At 38.8% G+C, this 23,689-nt stretch overlaps 1 protein-coding gene across 2 annotated transcripts; it reads left to right on the forward strand.

The window, feature by feature from the left end:
- Window positions 1–266: 266 nt before the first annotated feature.
- On the forward strand, window positions 267–21,973 carry LOC127837499 (uncharacterized). Of its 2 annotated transcripts, XR_008029318.1 has the most exons (9): window positions 267–415; window positions 2,232–2,366; window positions 4,200–4,272; window positions 5,012–5,123; window positions 5,905–6,070; window positions 9,877–9,982; window positions 11,553–11,655; window positions 12,875–13,057; window positions 14,784–14,857. XR_008029318.1 is itself a non-coding variant. In XM_052364642.1 (7 exons), the coding sequence occupies exons 2-7, from the start codon at window positions 9,944–9,946 to the stop codon at window positions 21,194–21,196; spliced, it is 3,042 nt and encodes a 1,013-aa protein (XP_052220602.1). In that variant the 5' UTR covers window positions 5,924–6,070; window positions 9,877–9,943; the 3' UTR covers window positions 21,197–21,973. The 2 variants fall into 2 exon arrangements, 1 of the variants encoding a protein (XP_052220602.1); XM_052364642.1 differs by lacking the exons at window positions 267–415; window positions 2,232–2,366; window positions 4,200–4,272; window positions 5,012–5,123 and adding exons at window positions 17,459–17,668; window positions 18,764–21,973 and having other exon boundaries at window positions 5,924–6,070.
- Window positions 21,974–23,689: the final 1,716 nt, after the last annotated feature.

The following is a 23,689-nucleotide window of genomic DNA, read 5'->3' on the forward strand; positions in this document are numbered from 1 at the left end:
TTGCAATCTAAAAATTATCTTGCCATGGCTTGTTTACCGATTTAGCAACAATAAAATACAAGCATTATTTCTAACAAACAATACTTTTAAATTAATTATGCTATCAAAAAAGACTTAACTTATGAATATTTTGTGACTGTCTAACAAATTGGTTGCAATAATTACCCGAAGACCTAGGATCTGGGTCTATCCTTATCCTCAAAAACAAATCCTTTAAAAACTCTAAAAATCCTAGATGCATTTCTCTTGTTTCTTACAGGTCAGCCATTCTGTTGTCACATGTGCAAGTCGCCGTATGTTGTCAATCTGAAGTCAAAGCTGGTTAAGAAGAGCCTCCCATCGCGGCACACACCGCTGCCCAAGTCTCGTATTGACATGCTCACACAGCAGCCTATCCAGCTGTGTAACTCCTGCGGTATGGGACAGGGGCTGTATAAGACAGGGACTGTATGGGACAGTGGCAGTATGGGACAGGGGCGGTATGGGACCGAGGCTGTATGGGACAGGGGTGGTATGGGACAGGGGCAGTATGGGGCAGGGGCGGTATGGGACAGGGGCGGTATGGAACAGGGGCGGTATGGGACAGGGGCAGTATGGGACAAGGGCTGTATGGGACAGGGGCGGTATGGGACAGGGGTGGTATGGGACAGGGGCGGTATGGGACAGGTGCAGTAAGGGACAGGGGCCATATGGGACAGGGGCCATATGGGACAGGGGCGGTATGAGACAGGGGCAGTATGGGACAGGGGCCGTATGGGACAGGGGTCGTATTTACCAAACCAGTCTTAGACTTGAGTCTAAAATGGAAAACATTCTTGAAACCGTTGTGTTTTAACACTTAAGTATGCTATACAGATTACACCTTCACCACTTAGATAATGTTTTTTTATGCATTCGTAGTCCCTCAGAAAAATATATTTAATCAAAGACCTCCCTTACTAGATTCAAGCTTTAAAGACTTCATCTCCAAACCTTAGATACTGATGAGCAGCAAACAGCATAAAACCTGAAAAGACTGCGAGTTTCACTTTCCTTCTGAGTGTGAAAGGGTTAATATGACATGAAATTTAACTCCTGTGACTTCAGAATTCATCATTTAGAACAATATATTTATAAATTCTTATTTTGAATGTAATTTCTTGGTTCTATGTCTATTCTTTATTGATTCTTCTAGGAATTGGTTGTTGAATACATGCCTCTGACCGCTAGGCAATTAATTGACTTGACTCTCGAGACAAAGTTCTTGAAACTGTCTTGTTCCTAGAACCCTATACATTTTAATCTTACATCATTGTAGTAACCCATGCCAATTACAGCATTTGCAATCTCTTTATTCATTTTGTCATTGGTATTATTCTTAATTGTAACAACCAGTTACCATTTTTTGGGTCTCCTCTTTATATTTGTAAGTCTAAAAACTGATTGGTGAATAAAAAGGGAATATTTCATGTGTTTTGTATTTTAGTTTTATCATAAGAGTGGTTTGTGTGATGTCGTTTTCCGATCTCATTCTGATTTTTTCTGATATTTTCACACTCTCACAACATGTGAGTTGCATAAGTGCTCATCAATCTATAAAGGTGTTATTTCCTATGAGAACTCTGGTTTCCCTCACAGAGAACAATACCAACCGCGAAATTCAATGTCTTTCAGAAAAGAGCCTGTGAATTGGAGCTTTGATTCAAAATTACTTCTAACTCTTGTGAGTCAATTAGGTTCATAAGGTAGAAATGCTGGGACATACTTGTTATCCTTACATAATACGTTATCCTTACATAATACAGCCTCAGGCTTTAACGGACCTCATAAACCGTCATACACACACATAATATCCTATGCAGCTTATTGTGTGGCATAGGTAGTTAGATGATAGTTGCCAACATTTTTTACATGTATTTAAGAACATTTTGTACAAAGAATATAAAAGTCTCTTAAAATCTAGAAGCCCAGCACAAATTGTAGGGGATCCATAGGAGCCTTGTTCAGTGAAAACTGTGCATACAGTGTCATTCCAGTCCTCACAGGCTAACCAGGGACGACACATTTTGCCTAAACTGGATTTTCATTACCGAAAGACTTCTTCTATAAAACAAAAAATAACATTAAGGGTAAAGTGTCATCCCTGAAAGCCTGTTCAAACAGCACAGGCTTAACTTGAACGACACTTTATGCTTATGCATTAAGCCCGTTTTTCCTAGAACGCTTCTCATATCCCCTTCTCTTTCTTGTAGTTAGCCTGTATGACAGATCTCAAAAGCGACTGGCCAAGGCTGTCACCCTGCCAACCAAAGAGGAACAGAAACTCTACATGGAGGACATCTCTGAATACATCCAGATGCTGAAAGCTGAGTGGGATGAACCGCTTGGTACGCTGCACGATTGATACCCTCTTTTTTTGTCTTCTGTCTGGATGTTTTTAGTCCCCCCCCCCCATTTGAACATTTGAAGAAGGCAGCATATAGCTGTGACACTATTTGTGTAATTGCCTTACAATCTTTGTTGTCTGGGCCATAACTTTGCCAGGTATTGTTGGCTTTAAAGATAACTAGACACATATTTCAATGGCTACCATTATAAGAAAAAGTCTCACATATAATGCCGCCTCCCTACCTCAAAGTTAAGGGTCACACTTGAAGGTCAAATTTAGAAATAAAACATTATGAATAATCCTGTCTCAGCCACACCTTTGCCATATATTGATGAATTTTGAAATACATTGACAATGTGTCACCACTCTTTCACTATCTCTAAGGTCAAGGTCAAATTTATCTAGGTGAAAATTCAAATTTGTCCATTAACAGCTTTGAACATTGCTGTCTTGTTCATAAATTTGCCATATAACGGGTAGTGAAGGATTTTAAAATGACTTGACGCGCATTCAATCCATCAAACGACAAAGTGTCATGTGTACACTTGTTGTTAAATCTCTAAGGTAAAGGTCACACAATGAGTTCAAAGGTCAATTTTGGCTATACAACTGCTGGCATGGCCTGTAACTTTGTCAGTCATCAGGCTATTTGAGATAATTACCGCCAGCGGGAGACGGAATTTGTGTGTAAAACCTGTCTGCCTACCTCAGAGGTCAAATGTCACATTGTGTCATTAAACAGCTTTTTCGTGCGTTAACATTTTCATTCATAGTGCAATTCAAAGAAGACTTACTGTACTGCAAATGACTACTATGAGGAGGCTGGGTGTCTCCTGTATACCCAGTCTCATAACCTCAAAGGTAAAGGTCACACTTAGAGGTCAACAACAACTTTGGCAGTATGCATCTTATTTTTTCTCTAAGCAGATTTCCAGACAAAGGTGGAATGAGAAGGCTCATGTGCCCTATCAACACATGTGTTGTTTTGCTTGCGTGTTTTGAAATTTTAACTAAAGATCACAACTGTTGATGCGTCTCAACAGTATATTAAGCACTTTGAGTCCTTACTCAGTGCAAGATTAGTGTAAACCTTTTTGTTGTTATCTGGATTGCATCAAAATTCTTAGGCTAATCGAAATGCTATTGATTCCGTTTCCTGGGAAAAAAACAGTTGTTTTTGTCTATGGGGGAGATCTAAAGATCGCTCCCACAGTGGTGATCAAACATGTGACCTCCCGATCACTAGGCAGAAACAATATCCACTGCACCATGGCTGCATATTTCGACAAGCATAAATTTCATGATTGTTGTCCAAAAGGTTTTCATCCACTTCTTCCTCCGGATCATCTCTACACTTTGAGTGTGGAGGCATGGATGAAATGGGTGGGCTTCTGTATAGCTTCTATGTGTTTTATTTTGTTACGGCCCCATTCCCAATGGGAAAAAGAACATATTTTTCCCAGATGGGACCTAAAAATTTCCAATTGAAGGTTTCAAAATAATGAATAATAATAATCAACATTTAGTTAATCTCCCATCCAGCTCTACAAGTTACACTTTTATCAAATTTTATATTTAAAACACTTTATTTCTCTTTTTTAAACATTTGTTAACAAAAACACAACAACACTCATTTACTAATTTTGGTTAAACTACTGCGATTTTACAATCCAAAGGGACCCGGCCACATTCCCAAAATAGTGAAAAAACTTACTACTTCTCCAGCAGGCTCATAGGTTCCTGCCATACATTTTTCCTTAGTGGTTGGTGGCACCTGATTTCCTGGAGGATAAAGATGTTCATAACAAGTATAATTTGGTGTCTCTTTCAGTTGAGCGTCTTTACTGCCCTCCCAATCAGCGAAAGTTGTGCGGGTGTCTGCAGAAACATCGTCAGAGCTGCATGTGAGTAAATATGGTAACAGTCCATATATTTTACTGCAGAGGTAGTTACGGTTACAGATTAATGTTTGTGCGGAAGTAAAAATGGTAATATTCAATGAAAATACTACAGAAGTAACCATAATAAAATTCAATGAAATCACTGTTAAATACCTGTGGTAACAGTCAATCAAATTCCGACAACAGTAACAGTCCCTTATATTACTGTAGAATTACCTATGGTAACAGTCGATGTAATTACTGCAGAATTAAGTATGTTATAAGTCAATTAAATTACTCAAGAAGTAACCATGGTGACAGTCAATGCTGAAATTGAAGTAATGCAGAAGTAAATTCTATTATACAGTCCATACAATTTTATGTTCAATAGTAAAGGTACAATGTGAGTTTATACTTAAATATTCACATTTTTACCAAAATTAATTTTATTTCAGAAATAACGGTTTTATGTCCCCCAGTAAAACCTTTACTGGGGGACATATTGTTTTTGCCCTGTCTGTTGGTTTGTTTGTTTGCGTCAAACTTTAACATTGGCCATAACTTTGCAATATTGAAGATAGCAACTTGATATTTTGCATGCATGTGTATCTCATGGAGCTGCACATTTGAGTGGTGAAAGGTCAAGGTCATCCTTCAAGGTAAAAGGTCAAATATATGGGGGGAACGCAGTGTTTCACAAACACATCTTATTTTTTATGAAAGAGTGAATTATTGGTCTATGGAGTATAGTTGCTTGTTTCAGTGAGGGCAGGTGAGAGGCAGACAGTTGAATGGCTGATCAACCTGATGAAGGAGTCTGGCAAACTGCGACAGGAAAAGTGTTACACGCTACCTGGCAACCTGAAATCTAAATGGTAAGACGGTATTTTGCGTAATGTTATCAGAATTCAAAATGCGATTTATATTAATTTTGGTGAAGAAAGTAATGCGATTTATAATAATTTTGGTGAAGAAATTAATTTTTCAAGTTCAATTTTATGGTCATATGTATGAAAATCTAGAAGAAAAAATAATTACACAATTAGAAGTACATGTAATGTGTTGATTACTGTTATGAACAAAAATAAAGTCTGATTTTTTTAGCTTTGAGTTTTCTGAATGAAAGGTTAAAGATATTTTGTTCTCTATAGTCATTCTTAACAGTGTTTTTTAGCTATAAACACTGATATTCATTAAATTATGGAATGTCTCAAAAAAAAAATGAAAATACCATTCAACACATAATATTGCAAAATACAGAGATGGATCAGTGTTGATATACCTGCCTATAAGAAATAATATAATCAATAAAAAATTTAGCCGTGCTCTGTGAAAAAGGTTTAATGCGTGTGCGTAAAGTGTTGTCCCAGATAAGCCTGTGCAGTCCACACAGGCTAATTAGAGACGACACTTTCAGCTTGTATGATATTTTACGTTGCAAGAAAGTCTCTTCTTAACAAAAATCAAGATTAGGGGGAAAATGTCGTCCAAGATTAGCCCTTTGTTGACTGCACACGCTTATCTAGGAAGACAATTTACGCACATGCATTAAACAGAGCACTGCTCAGTTATAAAGGTTGACAATGTTTTTATTCTTTGTGAGTTCTGCATAGGTGTTCATATAGGCTTTGGGCACAATCTGCTATTGTTCTTCAGCTCCATAGGTCTGGGAAACGGTCACAAGAAGTCTAAACGCTACGAGGAGTTTGTGATTGTGGAGAGAACAAAGCTACGAGAAGACGTCCGCTTATGTGAAAGGGCCACTCAGAAAGTCCTGATGTACTCAAATAACTTCCTGCATAAGCGACTAAAAACTGAAGGCGTTAGTAACAAAATCACTTTTAACTTCTCATCCTTTGTGGTTTACTTTCTCTATGCATTCTTTATTCGATTGCTGCATAATGATCTTAAAAGCCGGATCTCACTTGTTGGATTTTGTGGTGGTAAAATGTTAACCTACATTTACTAGTGGGCTGGGTTTATCTGCCAGTGATTTGCTGATAACATTAGAGTGTTTATAAACAGAAACACGTGTTTTAGCAGACAGCAATGTGGTATAGTGGTGAATCTGTATTTACATGTAAACTTGATTTGACTCATCAGTTAGCTATTGGCTGAGAGAAGTTCATAACCTTTCAAGTGGGCGGTGCTTAGCATTAACAGGGAAATTTGAATTTCAAGCAGACAACAAAACACGTTTTTCTGTAAGTCAATAACTATATAACTTACAACCACCAAATTACACATACATATTGTTTGTTTACTAAAGTATATGTATGCCAAATTTCATCGAGAAATATTAAATAAAAACTTAAATATTTTGAAATTAATCATTTTTGTTTTCTGCTGTTTACACACCAGTGTACAACTGAAAAGTAGACATTTTGTGAGTTTGTAGCCCTTTTATACTGCTTATCTGGTGTTTAAGAGATCGTCTTTGAGAAAGAGCTGTGCATTTGTGTTATTTTAGTAGCTTTCATCTAGTTTTAGACTGTCAACCTTTACACATTTTTGTTAATTGCATAGAAAAAATACATTGAAGGAATAATGGAATTGATTTTGTTTTGTTTGCATCTTTTAGACATTTATGACTTCATTTTAACCAGGTTACAAAATAACTTTGCCAAAAAAAAAAACAATTATGACTTAATTATAGCGCAAGATCTCAAATTAACTTTGTGATAAAAACACAAACAACATTACAAACAAATACAAATGGGCCATGCTCTGCGAAAAACAGGTTTTAATGCGTGTGTGTAAAGTGTCTACCCAGATAAGCCTGTGCAGACAGGGATGACACTTTCTGCTTGTATTGTATTTTTATTTATTTTTACAGAAAGCCTCTTCTTTGCAAAAAAAATCCATTTAAGGCAGAAAGTGTCAGTCCCTGATTAGCCTGTGCAGTCAGGGACGACACTTACCGGTAATGCACATGCATTGAACCCCTTTACACAGAGCATGGCCAACAAAGTAGTTGCTGCTCCATGCTTCCTATTGTTACAGCGGCCATGCAGGATAGTGCGAAACACGCAGCAAGGCCCAACAAGTAGTTGTTACTCCATGCTTCCTATTGTAGCGGCCATGCAGGAAAGAGCGAACACGCAGCAAGGCCCAACAAGTAGTTGTTACTCCATGCTTCCTATTGTTACAGCAGCCATGCAGGATAGAGCGAACACGCGGCAAGGCCCAACAAGTAGTTGTTACTCCATGCTTCCTATTGTTACAGCGGCCATGCAGGATAGAGCGAACACGGGGCAAGGCCCAACAAGTAGTTGTTACTCCATGCTTCCTATTGTTACAGCGGCCATGCAGGATAGTGCGAACACGCAGCAAGGCCCAACAAGTAGTTGTTACTCCATGCTTCCTATTGTTACAGCGGCCATGCAGGATAGAGCGAACACGCAGCAAGGCCCAACAAGTAGTTGTAACTCCTTGCTTCCTATTGTTAAAGCGGCCATGCAGGAAAGAGCGAACACGCCGCAAGGCCCAACAAGTAGTTGTAACTCCATGCTTCCTATTGTTACAGCAGCCATGCAGGATAGAGCGAACACGCAGCAAGGCCCAACAAGTAGTTGTTACTCCATGCTTCCTATTGTTACAGCGGCCATGCAGGATAGTGCAAACACGCAGCAAGGCCCAACAAGTAGTTGTAACTCCATGCTTCCTATTGTTACAGCGGCCATGCAGGATAGAGCGAACACGCGGCAAGGCCCAACAAGTAGTTGTAACTCCATGCTTCCTATTGTTACAGCGGCCATGCAGGATAGAGCGAACACGCGGCAAGGCCCAACAAGTAGTTGTAACTCCATGCTTCCTATTGTTACAGCGGCCATGCAGGATAGAGCGAACACGCGGCAAGGCCCAACAAGTAGTTGTTACTCCATGCTTCCTATTGTTACAGCGGCCATGCAGGATAGTGCGAACACGCAGCAAGGCCCAACAAGTAGTTGTAACTCCATGCTTCCTATTGTTACAGCGGCCATGCAGGATAGAGAGAACACGCGGCAAGGCCCAACAAGTAGTTGTAACTCCATGCTTCCTATTGTTACAGCCGCCATGCAGGATAGAGCGAACACGCAGCAAGGCCCAACAAGTAGTTGTAACTCCATGCTTCCTATTGTTACAGCAGCCATGAAGGATAAAGCGAACACGCAGCAAGGCCCAACAAGAAGTTGTAACTCCTTGCTTCCTATTGTTAAAGTGGCCATGCAGGATAGAGCGAACACGCGGCAAGGCCCAACAAGTAGTTGTAACTCCATGCTTCCTATTGTTACAGCAGCCATGCAGGATAGAGCGAACAGGTGACAAGGCCCAACAAGTAGTTGTAAGTCCTTGCTTCCTATTGTTTCAGCGGCCATGCAGGATAGAGCGAATAGCGGCAAGGCCCAACAAGTAGTTGTAACTCCATGCTTCCTATTGTTACAGCGGCCATGCAGGATAGAGCGAACACGCAGCAAGGCCCAACAAGTAGTTGTAACTCCATGCTTCCTATTGTTAATGCGGCCATGCAGGATAGAGCGAACACGCAGCAAGGCCCAACAAGTAGTTGTAACTCCATGCTTCCTATTGTTACAGCGGCCATGCAGGATAGAGCAAACACGGGGCAAGGCCCAACAAGTAGTTGTTACTTTATGCTTCCTATTGTTACAGCGGCCATGCAGGATAGAGCGAACACGGGGCAAGGCCCAACAAGTAGATGTAACTCCATGCTTCCTGTTGTTACAGCAGCCATGCAGGATAGAGCGAACACGCGGCAAGGCCCAACAAGTAGTTGTAACTTTATGCTTCCTATTGTTACATCGGCCATGCAGGATAGAGCAAACACGGGGCAAGGCCCAACAAGTAGTTGTAACTCCATGCTTCCTATTGTTACAGCAGGCCATGCAGGATAGAGCGAACACGCGGCAAGGCCCAACAAGTAGTTGTAACTCCATGCTTCCTATTGTTACAGCGGCCATGCAGGATAGAGCGAACACGCGGCAAGGCCCAACAAGTAGTTGTAACTCCATGCTTCCTATTGTTACAGCAGCCATGCAGGATAGAGCGAACACACAGCAAGGCCCAACAAGATGTTGTTACTCCATGCTTCCTATTGTTACAGCAGCCATGCAGGATAGTGCGAACAGGCAGCAAGGCCCAACAAGTAGTTGTTACTCCATGCTTCCTATTGTTACAGCAGCCATGCAGGATAGAGCGAACACTGCGGACAAGGCCCAACAAGAAGTTGTAACTCCATGCTTCCTATTGTTACAGCAGCCATGCAGGATAGTGCGAACACGCAGCAAGGCCCAACAAGTAGTTGTTACTCCATGCTTCCTATTGTTACAGCGGCCATGCAGGATAGAGCAAACACGGGGCAAGGCCCAACAAGTAGTTGTAACTTTATGCTTCCTATTGTTACATCGGCCATGCAGGATAGAGCAAACACGCGGCAAGGCCCAACAAGTAGTTGTAACTCCATGCTTCCTATTGTTACAGCGGCCATGCAGGATAGAGCAAACACGGGGCAAGGCCCAACAAGTAGTTGTAACTTTATGCTTCCTATTGTTACATCGACCATGCAGGATAGAGCAAACACGCGGCAAGGCCCAACAAGTAGTTGTAACTCCATGCTTCCTATTGTTACAGCGGCCATGCAGGATAGAGCGAACACGCGGCAAGGCCATACTGGGGAAGCTGCCAGACTTTCCAGACCATGGTGGACCAGCATTGCTGCATGGACAACTGTGTGATGGTCAGTCAGTCTGAGATTGAACCTTCATGATAGGCTATATCCACAGAAAAAAATGCACACTATTTTCCAGATACATTTAGACAAATATGTATGATTATGGACTTTTGAGGCAAAAACTTCTGGCATAGGAGTGATAATTATACCCCAATTACCATTGGTAATAGGGGCTTTAAAGGAGTCAATTTGTCGGTCGGTTGGTTGGTCTATCTCAAGTTGCTATTTCAAGCAATGGCAACAGAAAGCAAAGATACAACTTGTGACCAAGTTTGGTGAAGATCGGTCTGTCTCGAAATTTCATCCGATCTTGGTCACAAGTTGTATTTTTGCTTTCTGTTGTCATTGCTTCAGATAGCTACTTAATAGTGTATATACTGTTGGATATATTACCATTCTTTACTACGATTAAATCTGACAACAAGAGGGCCAAAGGCGCTCATTTGGGACTATAACTTAATAAGGAAAACTGCTCCGCCCATCATCTTTTGACATGGACATAAACAAGATCTTTCTTGTTGGAGAGAATTCTAAAGCTTATTTTTCATATGACAAGACACAAAGTACCCACATGACCAAGTTTAGTAATTTTCAGAAATATGATATCAATACTAGTGTGCTTACAAAGTTTCATGAAGATGTGGCATTAAATGTGGCCTCTAGAGTGTTCACAAGACAAATGTTTATGAAGGACAACGAACAGCAGACAAAAGGCAATCACAAAAAGTCAAAAAGTCACCATAATCAAAGTGTGCTCAGGTAATTCAAAGTTCTGTAGATAGTAAACAAATTACTTTACATGTCCATCATCTGGTGAAGTCTGAGCTGTTTGAATGATTCAACACTGGAACAGGATGATCAAATTTCACAATAAGGTGTAATTCTCTATTGTAGCTGATTATTTCCTTCTCATTTCCTATTTTTTTACACTCATGGTTCATAAATGGTGTTGGTTTAATTTATTTTGTTGGCCAGTTTGTGGGTCATTTTGTCAGTCAGTTGGCATAACAGCAAACTTCTTTCTTAATTCTCAAGCAATTAAATTGAACTTCAAGTCATTGCCATGAACTGTAGATGCATGAGAAACTTTTTTATGCCCAGTGATCCTCATATTTAACACATATTCTCCTTTGTAAGTGGTATGTTAGGGGACAAACCAATGAAGGTATCAGGCTTTTTTGCGACAAAAGGTCTGGTTCTATTTTAAAATATTTTCATCGCTATGATAGTCACTTGGACTGAAGTAGATTTAAAAATTGCTGAAGTATTATCCAGTGACCTTGTCTGAACCTGGTGCTTAAACATTATTGTTTCCTACAAGACTGGTAGTTTCTCTCCAGTGAACCACTGACTACAACATGAGTCGCTGCATGCGAAAATGGGTCTTATGTGATATGCGGTCAGGGTAGCTTCAGACCAATAGGACAGTCTAGTGAGGAGCTGCACTGTAAGCTATAAAGTCATGCAAGGTTTTGTGGTCCCATCAGCGGATAGGGAAGCTCCTGGTCTTAAGCTACGCTTGCCGCATTTGGTATAAGACCCATTTTGCATGGTGCCGGTCACATGTCTTCTTCAGTTGGCGCTCACTCATCGTCGTCTGCTCCAAGACTGGCGGTCTCGCGCCCAGCAGGGTCAGGCAGAGGCCCGGAGGGTTCTTGCAGAGATGCTCACACCAGCTGGTGAGTTCCACAGAGAATCAACTCTTTCAGTGCTGGAACCGAATTTTGAAGGCCTTTGCAAACAGTTTAGATCCAGATGAGACGCCACATAATGTAGTGTCTCATCAGGATCCAAACTGTTTGCTATTCTGATAGTATTCTTTGAAAACAAATCAAAGAGAATGCTAATTTTAGAAATTGAGCAGACGACATTTTAGCAGACGACAAATTTCCCAGCATGCTAAGGGTTAAGTACAGTAGATATCACTTGATTGAATATTGAATTATTTTATAGATGTACAAATGTATTTCCCTTAACTGACTACGGGGTGATTGAATATTTTGTTTAATTGAATTTAGTATTATTGAATATTTTGCTTAATAGAAAAAGGTCTAAAAACACAGATATATTTGCATCTATTCCGAGTGTAAAAACTTTTCCCAGTATGATGGGAATATAATCATGTCATCTTCATTGAATTGGCAATTATTGTGACCCTACATTGGTTTGTTTATTTCAGACTGTCTGTTAGAATCCCTCTTGAGTTTCTGCTCTTCAAGTCTTATAGTTTCATTTAATCTTCACCTAATTTCATTGAAATGCCTGTGGTCATATTATCAATATCTTGATCTCTTCATGCTCAATTAAAGCAGCTGCTTTTAAATTCTATTCAATTATTTTAATTGGCCTTTAAACTGTTTCTGGTCACTTAAGTCGGTCGGTTTTATCAAATCTTCACCAGACAGGGCTTTTTAAAAACTATTCAAGGAAAATGATCTATGTTCTTTTATTGGATATTAAAAGGCAAATTTGCTTTTTTGGGGAAAAATCATAATTGATTGGTCGCCATTAGATGCCATTAGATGTCAAAAGTAAAATAATAGCATTTAACTATTTTTTCCAGACACCAAATTCATCATTTATTATGCAATTTTAATTTAAACATAATTAACCACAAATGTTAACCATGTGTAGAAGGTTTGTCATGTGCATATTCTTTCAAAAAGGTCAAGGTAACATTTAAAGGTCAAAGGGTACAAATGGCCATGGCACAGCAAGAGCACGATTTAATCTTTATCTTGAGGCTGCTTTTATTTTTTAACCTAGAGAGGGCCAATATTGACAAAATAATGGCGACAATTTTTTTATTATAGCATTGAGTGGCAATAACTTTTTGTAATAGAGCGGGAACTCAGCTTTTAACCTTGAGGGGCCTGCCTCATGTTCTCTATTGAACAGGTGCCACCCACCTGAATTGCCACAACTTCATCTCCATGGTGACCGGGTGCTCGAGTTCCACAATCACGAGTGTTCACAGTCGTATGATGGAGACGGGCGGCTTGAGGGAGCCACCTGAGCATGGGCTCAAGAAGTTCTGGCAAGAACACTTCAAGATGTCTGGGACTAGATCCGAGCCAAATGGTTTGTAGCGCAGAATATAACATATGGTTTCAAGTTTCGTGATTATATAACTTATGATTTCTATGCCCTTGAAGGAGGGCATATAGTGATTGACCCGTCCGTCTGTCTGTCTGTCTTTCCGTCACACTTTGCGTTTAGGTTTCGAAAAATGCTCATTACTTCTATGTGGCTTCAGATGTAACCTTCATATTTGGTATGCATGTGTATATGGACAATGCCTTTCCATATGCACAACATTTTTTACCCCTTTCACCTTGACCTTGGACTTAGGGTCCGCGTTTAGGTTTCGAAATCTGCCTTTAGGTTTTGAAAAATGCTCATAACTTCTATGTCGCTTCAGATGTAACCTTCATATTTGGTATGCATGTGTATATGGACAAGGCCTTTCCATCAAACACAAATTTTGACCCCTTTGACCTTGACCTTGAACTTAGGGTCCCTGTAAAGGTTTCAAAATCTGCATTTAGGTTTCAAAAAATTCTCGTAACTTCTATGTCACTTCAAATGCAACCTTCATATTTGGTTTGCATGTGTATATGGACAAAGCCTTTCCATACGCACACAAATTTTGGCCCCTTTGACCTTGAACTTGGGGTCCGCGTTTAGGTTTTGAAATCTGCGTTTAGGTTTCGAAAAATGCCTATAACTTCTATGTCGCTTCAGATGTAACCTGGATATTTGGTATGCATGTGTATATGGAAAAGGCCTTTTTCCATACGCACACAAATTTTTACCCCATTCACCTTGACCTTGAAGTTAGGGTCGGCATTTAGGTTTCGAAAATGTGTTCTGTTTTTTAAGCTCTCTTACATAACTATCAAAGCGTTTTTTGGGGGCGTATGTCATCTTATGGAGGCAGCTCTTTTTAGTTGTGTGTTTATAACATATAGTTTGTAGCGCTGAATATAACACATGGTTTTAAGGTTCGTGATTATATAACTTATGATTTTTAGTTGTGTGTTTATAGAGTATGGTTTGTAGTGCAGAATATAAACTACTTTTTGGACCAAATGTATTGCTGGAATTCATCAAATAAGTGAATAATTAAGGGTATGATTGATACTTTATATAGCTCTTAAAATCACTCAAGTAAGACATTAACCGCAAGGCCCTCTTTTTGTATAAATATGTTGTTGTTTTTTATGTCTTACTTCGAAGAAGGCGGCAAAAAACGTTTTAAAAAGTTTTTTGAACTATGAGTTTCTGACGTCGGTCCCAAAATATTTTGGGGCAAATGTAAACCATTATAAGAGAACATGAACCATGTAAATCTGTCTTCCTACCTTAAAGTCAAAGTCACACTTAGAGGTCAAAAGTCAATTTTGCCAAAACTAAAATAGCTTAAAAATTCCTGTCTCAGCCACATATTGCAGCATTTTTTGCTAACCTGGTACAAATGCGAACCTCATAAGAAGACGTGTTACGTGAAACATTTGTCTCCTTAACTCAAAGAACAAGGTCACACTTAGATCTCGGAGGTCATAAAGCAGCTTGTCTGGATGTTAAACCTGTCATTGATCATGCAATTTTTAAATAATTTACCACACATGATGGCTTTAAGTGTCACTTGTATCACCTGTCTCATTACCTAAATTGTCAAGGTCACACTTAGAGGTCAAAGGCCAACTTTGCCATAAACAGCTTTTTTTACAGAAGTGGAGTTTTAAAGACAAAAGTGAAATCTGGATGCATATTAGCTTTACGTTTGCATGCCTTGTTCTTTCAGAGGGTGATAAAGCAGACGACGAATCTCACGCTCTTGTTGCAGAAAGTAATCGCAAGAAACAATCATATGTCAAGGTAGTAATATGTTATTATAACAATAATAATAACATTATAAGCACTGGAACTGTTTGTAAGCAAATTTAAATACAGACTTTAGTTTGTTGGAGGCCCAAACATATGCTTTTGTTTCTTTTCACTCTTTGTGTTTGTATATGTGAGGTATTTGTAAGTACATGTATGTTTGCTTTTTAGTTCTTATCACATTAAATATCTTATTAATTATCTATAGCATTAGTCCCTATCTATCAAGAAAGGTTGGTTTTAGGCATTTTACAAAGTATAATTATACCCCCGTTACTGGTAATGGGGGCTATATACGAGTCACTTTGTCGGTCTGTATGTCTGTCTGTCGGTCTGTCCCGAAAATTTCATCCGATCTTCACCAAACTTGGTCACAAGTTGTAACTAGATGATGTATCAAGTTTTAATATGGGTCATGCCCTGTCAAAAACTAGGTCACGGAGTCACTTAGTGTGTTTTAAACCGAAAGTTTGTCCGGACCATAACTATATCATTTATCGTTAGATTTTAAAATAACTTGCTACATTTGTTCACCATCATGGGACGGTGTGTCGTGTGAAAGAAGTACGTCAATATCTCAAAGGTCAAGATCACACTTGGAGTTCAAAGGTCAAATGCATGTCCAGGCCATAACTTTATTATTTATTGTGAGATTTAAAAAATTGTTTGGCAAATTTGTTCACCATCATTGGACGGTGTGTCGCACGAAAGAATTTTATCGATATCTCCAAGGTCAAGGTCACACTCTGAGTTCATAGAAAGGTCAAATGCATGTCCGGGCCATAACTTTATCATTTATTGTGAGATTTAAAAATCATTTGGCAAATTTGTTCCCCATCATTGGACGGTATGTCACGCGAAAGAATTACGTCGATATCTCCAAGGTCAAGGTCACACTTTGAGTTCAAAGAACAAAAATGGCCATAAATGAGCTTGTCCGGGCAATAACTATGTCATTCATTGCGAGATTTTAAAATCATTTGGCACATTTACTCACCATCATTTGACAGTGTGTCACGCGAAAGAATTACGTTGATATCTCCAAGGTCAAGGTCAGACTTTAAGTTCAAAGGTCAAAAATGGCCATAAATGAGCTTGTCCGGGCCATAACTATGTTGTTCATTGTAAAATTTTAAAATCATTTGGCACATTTGTTCATCATCATTGGCTGGTGTGTCGCGCAAAAGCGTTACGTTGATATCCCCAAGGTCATGGTCAAACTTTGAGTTCAAAGGTCAAAAATGGCCATAAATGAGCTTGTCTGGGCCATAACTATGTCATTCATTGTGAGATTTTTAAAACATTTGGCACATTTGTTCACCATTATTGGATGGTGTGTCGCGCGAAAGAATTACGTTGATATCTCCAAGGTCAAGGTCACTCTGTGAGTTAAAAGGTAAAAAATGGCCGTAAATGATCTTGTCCGGGCCATAACTATGTCATTCATTGTGAGATTTTAAAATTACTTGGTACATTTGTTCACAATCATAGGACAATGTGTCTTGCGAAAGAATTACGTTGATATCTTTAAGGTCAAGGTCGCACTTGGAGTTGAAAAGTGAAAAATGGCCATAAATGAGCTTGTCCGGGCCATAACTTTGTCATTCATTGTGAGATTTTAAAATGACTCTGTACATTAATTTTGTTCACAGTCATTAGACAGCGTGTCATGCGAAAGAATTAAAGAGTTCAAAGGTCAAAATGGCCATAAATAATAATGGCATAATAATTCTTAAAAATCACCATTTGTGAAGACAGCATGCAAAATAGTCTGTGTCAATGCAGCATGTGGGGGTATACGTCACGTCTGTGACAAAGCTGTAGTTTTGTGTACACTCACTTTACATTTATATTTTCTCATTAAATGTTTGTGTAAGAATGTTTGCCTAAAAAAGAGATAAAATGAAGTTAAAATATTGAATCCAAGTACATGTTTTTACCAATATCAAGAATCAAGCTACCTGTAGGTGATTTACAAAATGTTCCACAAAATGTGTTGTTCTTTCCAGAAAACTGTAATGTTTTGTTCACATTTTTGCATCATTTTGATGTGTGAAGCAATGATTTTGCCAATTCTTGCTTAAATAACACTCCTATACCTCTTCTACAAAATATGCAAGTAGCTGATTTGAGAAAAAAATAGAAAATATATAAATTCAAACAAAAGTTTACTATTGCATTGACATTTCTTTCCACAATTCATCATGTTCTTGTCTGTATTTCTGAAAAATGCACAAGAAAAAGTATTCAAAATATGCTTAAAAATTCGGCTGGGCGACCAAAACCAGATAAAACCTGGAACTTTACTAATCCTCATGCATCATATTGACAAAATATGTCTCGATCTGGGAAAATGAGGCTTAATGCTTTAGAATAAAGTGTTATCCCAAAGTAGCCTGGAATACTTTCTGTGGAAAATGCATTTTTTTATAAGAAGAAACTTCCTGTAAACAAAAGTACCAATAAAGCGGAAAGTGTTATCCCTGACAAGCCTGTGCAGAGTACACAGGCTAATTAGGGACGATACTGTAAACACATGAATAAAGCCCGGTTTTCCCAGAGCCAGACTTAGATATGAATATATTTGTCCTGCAGAAATCATCAGCGGGAAATTCTCAATCCGTGAACAGTGAAGCTCACATTCATGGCTTTCCTGGCATCACTGAACCTTCATTGACCAGCGCTCAGCATCAGCAGTATAGCTTGCAACAGCAGCAACTTCAGCAGCAGCAGCTTGAGCATCAAGAACAGCAGCAGCAACAGCAGATTCTGCTACATATGCTAGTGGAACAACACCTGGCTATGGTAAGCCTGGGCACATTGCATTCATCATCAATTTTAACATGACCATTGTTCCTCTGTTGTAATAAGTAATAAGAGACGGAAACAATAACGATTGTTTATAATTGCTGGTTTAGAAAAAAATGTAGAGAAAAAATGTAAGAAAAATGTATGTAATGTTTACTGCAATATCTATCTCATTGTGCTTTGGAATATCTATCCCATTGTGCTTTGCAATATATATACAATTGTTGTTTGCAATATCTATCCCATTGTGCTTTGCAATATCTATCCCATTGTGCTTTGCAATATCTATCCCATTGGGCTTGGACTTCAGTGAATTCAAACGTTTTCCTGCATAACACTTTAATCCATCAATGCTGAAAAAAAGGTCAGGTCGAGGTCACAATTGAAGGTCATATGTCAAAAGATAGTTTTGAGTATAACTTGGCAGAAGTTCAAAGGATATGGAATAAAGCATGCATGAACCAGGGGTTAAGGTTTAATGGGACTGTCAACCGTGATTGACGAAAAAAGAAATTATAAAATATCATGACTGGTATATTACATTACTAAACAAAAGGTGTTAAGTTTTCATATTTTCAGTATATTCGGTAATAAATTTTACTAGGTACAGGTACCAGGTAACTACCAGTTAACTATAAATAACGCAAGTAGATTGATCATCATCGTCACGTGGTAAACACAGGAATGCAAATTGTGCATGCGTAGTGAATTGTATATATTTTATATATAAAATTATCATGAATTGTATATATTTTATATATAAAATTATCAATCTACTTGCGTTATTTATATTGTGTATATCTTTATGTCACCTATTTTCGCGATGTACTTTTGATTTCACGTCGCGAAATTGTATTACCCAATATATTGAAAATATGAACTATTTTAATCAATTTAAACTAATAATTATAAACAAATACGGTATTTTAGAACTTTTTTTGTTCGTCAATCGCGCTTTAAAGTTACATCTCAAGATCAGAAATCAAATATTATAATTCAGCTGATCCTATGCCCAGTCTTTACCTAAAAACAAAGACTTTACTGACGAACATTTTTGTTGCAATTGCACTTGTTTTTTTTTCTCAAATTCAGGAACAGAATGTCAGTGATCCACAAATACAGTCTCAGATCCCAGTTGCATACCCTGGTGCTGGTCCCCAGTCGACGATGCTGCCCGTGACTCATGTCTTGCAACAGGGACAGTTCCAGCTTTACCTGCAACCGCCACCTAAATACACAGAGAACCAGTCAGCGGCATTGAAACAGTGGAATCAGACTGCGGTTGTTACCTTTCCAGTGACATCACATCCTGGGACATCATTTCCTGTTACCCCAATGCAAATGGCATCACTTCCTGTATCTTCTTTTCCTGGTTCATCACTTCCTGTATCATCACTTCCTGTGTCGTCATTTCCTGTAAATTCACTTCCTGTGACGTCATTTCCTGTAAACATAAACCAGTTTTCCAATCTTCCGCAGCATAGTAACCAGCAACACAATAGTGGAATAAGTTATTCTAACGTTGTGACAAATTCTAGACCTGATATTTCTACAAAACCAGCCCCAAATATTACGCGTAAGCGTCCAACAGATCTCCCAACTCCATTATTCCAAACAGCTGTACCACATCACCAGTTGTCATTCATGCCGCAGCAAATAAGTACTGGTAATAATTCTATAAATGAACAAAAACGATCAGTAGATACTGCATGTGGTCAAAGACAACTTCCTTCACAGATTTTTCAGCAGATGTCAGTTAATTCCGGTCTAAGATATCAGCTGCAGACTGCCCAGGGAGTTTTCAACATTGAATCAGTGGTCCCAGATAACCACCATCATTTAAACGTGCAACAAAATGAGGCTGAAACTGACGCTAAAACGACTGCAAACCCAGGACCGAGTTTATCCGATATTAACATGGAATCTCAAAATAGTACACACCAGGTTACGTCGTGTATATATAAACCTGTTCCTGTCTTAGACAAAGAGACGGGTACAACACGTATCATATATGTGCCTGATAATTCCGAAAACACTCCTTTCCAACAACAGGTTCTTGAAGTAGTGGCTACTGAGTCAAATACGAGTGCTAATATCCCCCAGGTCATTCCAGACGTTGAAAGTAACATTCCTATAACAGTTCACATCAACAATGATGGAACATTTACTTTAACGATGATTGAAGATAACGTAAGTCCTCAAAATCAGTTAATATTCACCCATTTCAACTCTGAGGCAAACAACGCAAGACCGACACCACAAGCCACACCTTCGGAACCCAGATCCGCTCAGATGATTTTACCGAACTCGTCGCAATCCCTGTCGAGTCCAAATGGCTCTAGCATTAACCAATCCGAGAGTCCTCTTCCGCAATCGTACCTACATCCGTCACAGGGAGGTCATTCCCACTTGGCTCCGCTACAGGGAAGTAACTCTTGCACTGTTACCGTCCCAGTTTTGGCGCATGCGCATAGAGTACAGACGATCGAGCCGACCAATGTGCCCAAGTTTTTTAAAACAAATTCTTACGCTGACATCTCTGTGGATACCTCGAGTAAAGTGCAACACTCGGTATTACCGTCACAAGATGGAAATACAGGCATGTCAACGAAAGAACATTTACACAAGCTGGTGGTTTCCAGGAAAAAGAAACACAGTGGTGGGGAAGATGGACAGAAGAAAGACGTGATTGAAAAGGAATTAGCCAGAAAGTCTAGAAATGTTAGTGGCGCATCGAATTCTTCACGAAAGTCCGTTATAATTTCCCATGTCTCGACAAGAAAGCATCACGATTCAGGGACAGAGGCTTTGTACAGACTTCTAGGAGTGGGTACACACTCGCGGCATGTCAGCGGTAATTCTGACCTCGGGGACAGGTCACGTAAATCAAGCGGGAACTCTTTGATAAGCGATACATCGAGCTTGCCATTTTCAAATCTGCCGTCCCCGAATATATTTCTTGATCGGGAGAAGGGAATTTTCTGCATACAGTCCGAGGGGGGTGACCAGTGTGAAATAGAGGCAAGCCCTTATATCGAGGAAATGCTGCGCCTTGCCGAAATGGAGCCACATGCGAACTTCCATGGTCTTAGCGAAAGGTGCATATTCAAGCATATGGTTCAGAGCATGAACAACGCCAGCGCTGATAATACGACTAATGTTCAAGCTCATGATAGTGATGGTGGTTGGAGAATGGCGGAGAACGTTGAAACTGAAACAAGCAATCTTGTTATGGAAAAATCTGGACTGAGTCTAAATGAAAACAGTTCAATCCCACAGCTTGTCGAACAGGCGGCAAGCGGTCAGTTAGAGAGTATGAACACTGTGAAAAGAAAGAACAAGTCAAATAATGAGAAAACTACTAAAAAGGCACGACATAGAAAAATATTAGATTCGAGTAAGGCCAGAAGAAAATCTATGGCAAGTCAAGATCATTCAACGGTGACCAGGCTTGATATAGGGTTTGAACTGAATGAAACTGGCGATGAAATTGTTGTTGATTCAAGTCATCTGAAGGCGAATTAGCACGATATAGGATTGAAACTTTTTAAAACTGGTGCTGGTGTCGTGGAAGTTTCTCATTCATGCGGAAAGTTCGGAAGACGATGTTTCGGAACTTGTTACCGCTGGAGTGGATGCGAGGAATCATGTTATCATAGAATTGTTATGATAGATATATTAACGGACCTATCTCAATAGCTGTTGGAATGACTTTACAGAGTTACGGTCACTGTTTCCACGTGCATTTAATACTAAATAGGCACATCATTTATTCAGATAACTGATGACATATAGTCTGTCAGAAGCAAACTTATTCACTTAAAGAAATGCAGTTCAGGTTTAAACAAGGGCTCTTTAAGCACAGTAAAATCTTTAAAAACGGCTCTTTAAGCGCTGTTAAAATCTTTGAAAACAATATTAAAACTGAGTCCACCGATTGCATAGAAAATCATTAAAACAATTGTGTATACCGGTAACCTGATTGTAGAATTGTATTTTGTTGTTTATGTTTTGTTTTTCACAATTTACTGATAAATACATGTTTAAGTAAATACCTGTTGTAAGAAATTTAATGGGCCAGGTTTGGTTTTTATGTGAACTGTAGGCTCCTGTAGGCTCCTGTACATTGCGCAAAATGTCAAGTATAGGTTTATCAAATTTTAAACGATTTTACCACCTTACAGTTTTATTTATAAAAAAATTAATAAACTTTGTTTGCAATAAATAAATATGATAAACCTATCGTAAATTGCTTGTTGTACAAGTACGTTATTAAAATTTTTGATTAAGAATATACTAGTATTTTGTTGCTTCTGTTCAGTCCCACAATTATCTGATCAGTATTTTTGTTGACGCAAACACATATTGGGCTGCTCACTCCATCTATCTGTGCCAGCTTGTTTTTGCTCTCACGATCAACCTGTATGACAGTATCAGAGATGTATCCACAGACAAGCACTTGTCCCGCAGTTGTAACATGAACACCCCATGTACACACCGTGTAGTTCATGGTCAGTGAAGGTGGATATCAGGGTGCCATCCATGGCAAGTGTGAGCGGCTTGTCCTGGTCTTTGTTGGTGACATAGATCCCGTCTCCAGCAGGACTCACTGCACGCATCAACACTGCAAACCATTAAATACGTCATATAAATGTTTATCATGATAAAACACATTAACACTTTTGTTCAGTACACAAAAAATCTAAAAATAATTTTATAGTTTAAAAAAAAAATTAAATAGATCTTGTTTGTTTGAATATTGGTACATTCGCGTACTTACAATTATTTATATATATTCATTATACATTACCTCTATCACAACCTCCTGTATCCTCATACAGCTTTTTTACAAGTGTCCCAGTCAGCGTGTAGTGGTACAGGGCAGAGCCAGAGGTGATGTGCAACTTACCATGATGGTGGGCAATACCACCATGCGGTAACTGAAACTTCCTCCCAGTAATCAGCTGCCCATTTCTCACAGAAATGAACTGCACATCACTGCCAATAATAACAGCCACCTCACTGCATGTAATCTGGCAAATGTTTCGTGCACAACCTGACACATGACAGTCGCTGACTATATTGTACTGCGCGTTAAGCAGCATAACTTTTTCATTTTTGTTTTATCAACTACAATGACATTGCCACTAGGCAGGATGCAAATACCATTGAAGACAAAAGTCTTGTTTGTGTCACTCGATATGTTCACATTATACTCGGACCTCCTCTTCACTGTCAACAAATTGTTTGGATTCATTTCAACAATCCTCCCTAAACCTGACTCATCCAAAGTAGCATTTGATTTGTTACGCATGTCTCGGATTTCTTGTAGTCTTTCACTATATGACACCTCAACGAACTTAATGCTGGCCTCTTGTTCTTTCTTAAACATATTAAGTTGATCAAGAAAAGTTTGAAGATTGATTGACAACTGTTTCATATCAAATGACATCGCTTTTACTGACTCAGAAATTAGAGCCACGTAGGTGCACTGTCTGGAAAATCAACATGTAGCAGTATAAAATCATTTTGATCCCATAAACTATGACAACATATACAATTTCTATGCAAAATACAGCACATCAAGATGGTAAAATGCATTGTAAATCAAAGAAATGGTATGCTTAAATTAATTCGAGTACATGTATATGTTTCAAACTTGGTTTGAAAAATAAATTAAATTATTTACAGAATAGTGACCGTATACTTCTTGTACAATAATCGCACAGATCCTAAAGTTAACTACCCAATAAAAATTTATATCAACAAGGCTTTTACAATAATCTCAATCACTATCACAGTTCTCTAACAGAAAAAAACTCTGATAAATTACAGATTGGTCCTAACAAATAATGTATTCATGCCTAGTAAAAATGTCTTCAATTATTTCTACATTTTAATGAATAATACATCTACAGCAAGTAGAATGCTCATGATGAAGCTAGTTGATTAATAAATGAGACAGTAGCATTTGAACTTTATATGACATCAATAACCTTCAATCAATTTCATGACTGT

The sequence above is a fragment of the Dreissena polymorpha genome, chromosome 7, assembly GCF_020536995.1.
Source record: "Dreissena polymorpha isolate Duluth1 chromosome 7, UMN_Dpol_1.0, whole genome shotgun sequence".
NCBI classification, from domain to species: Eukaryota; Metazoa; Mollusca; class Bivalvia; order Myida; family Dreissenidae; genus Dreissena; species Dreissena polymorpha.

Bases quoted from the DNA above. Each gene is read 5' to 3' on its own strand.
- LOC127837499 (XM_052364642.1), top strand. From the start codon at position 9,944: ATGGTGGACCAGCATTGCTGCATGGACAACTGTGTGATG. The intron at 9,983-11,552 runs GTCAGTCAGTCT...TGTCTTCTTCAG, and splicing joins GCATGGACAACTGTGTGATG to TTGGCGCTCACTCATCGTCG. The intron at 14,858-17,458 runs GTAGTAATATGT...TTTGTCCTGCAG, and splicing joins AGAAACAATCATATGTCAAG to AAATCATCAGCGGGAAATTC.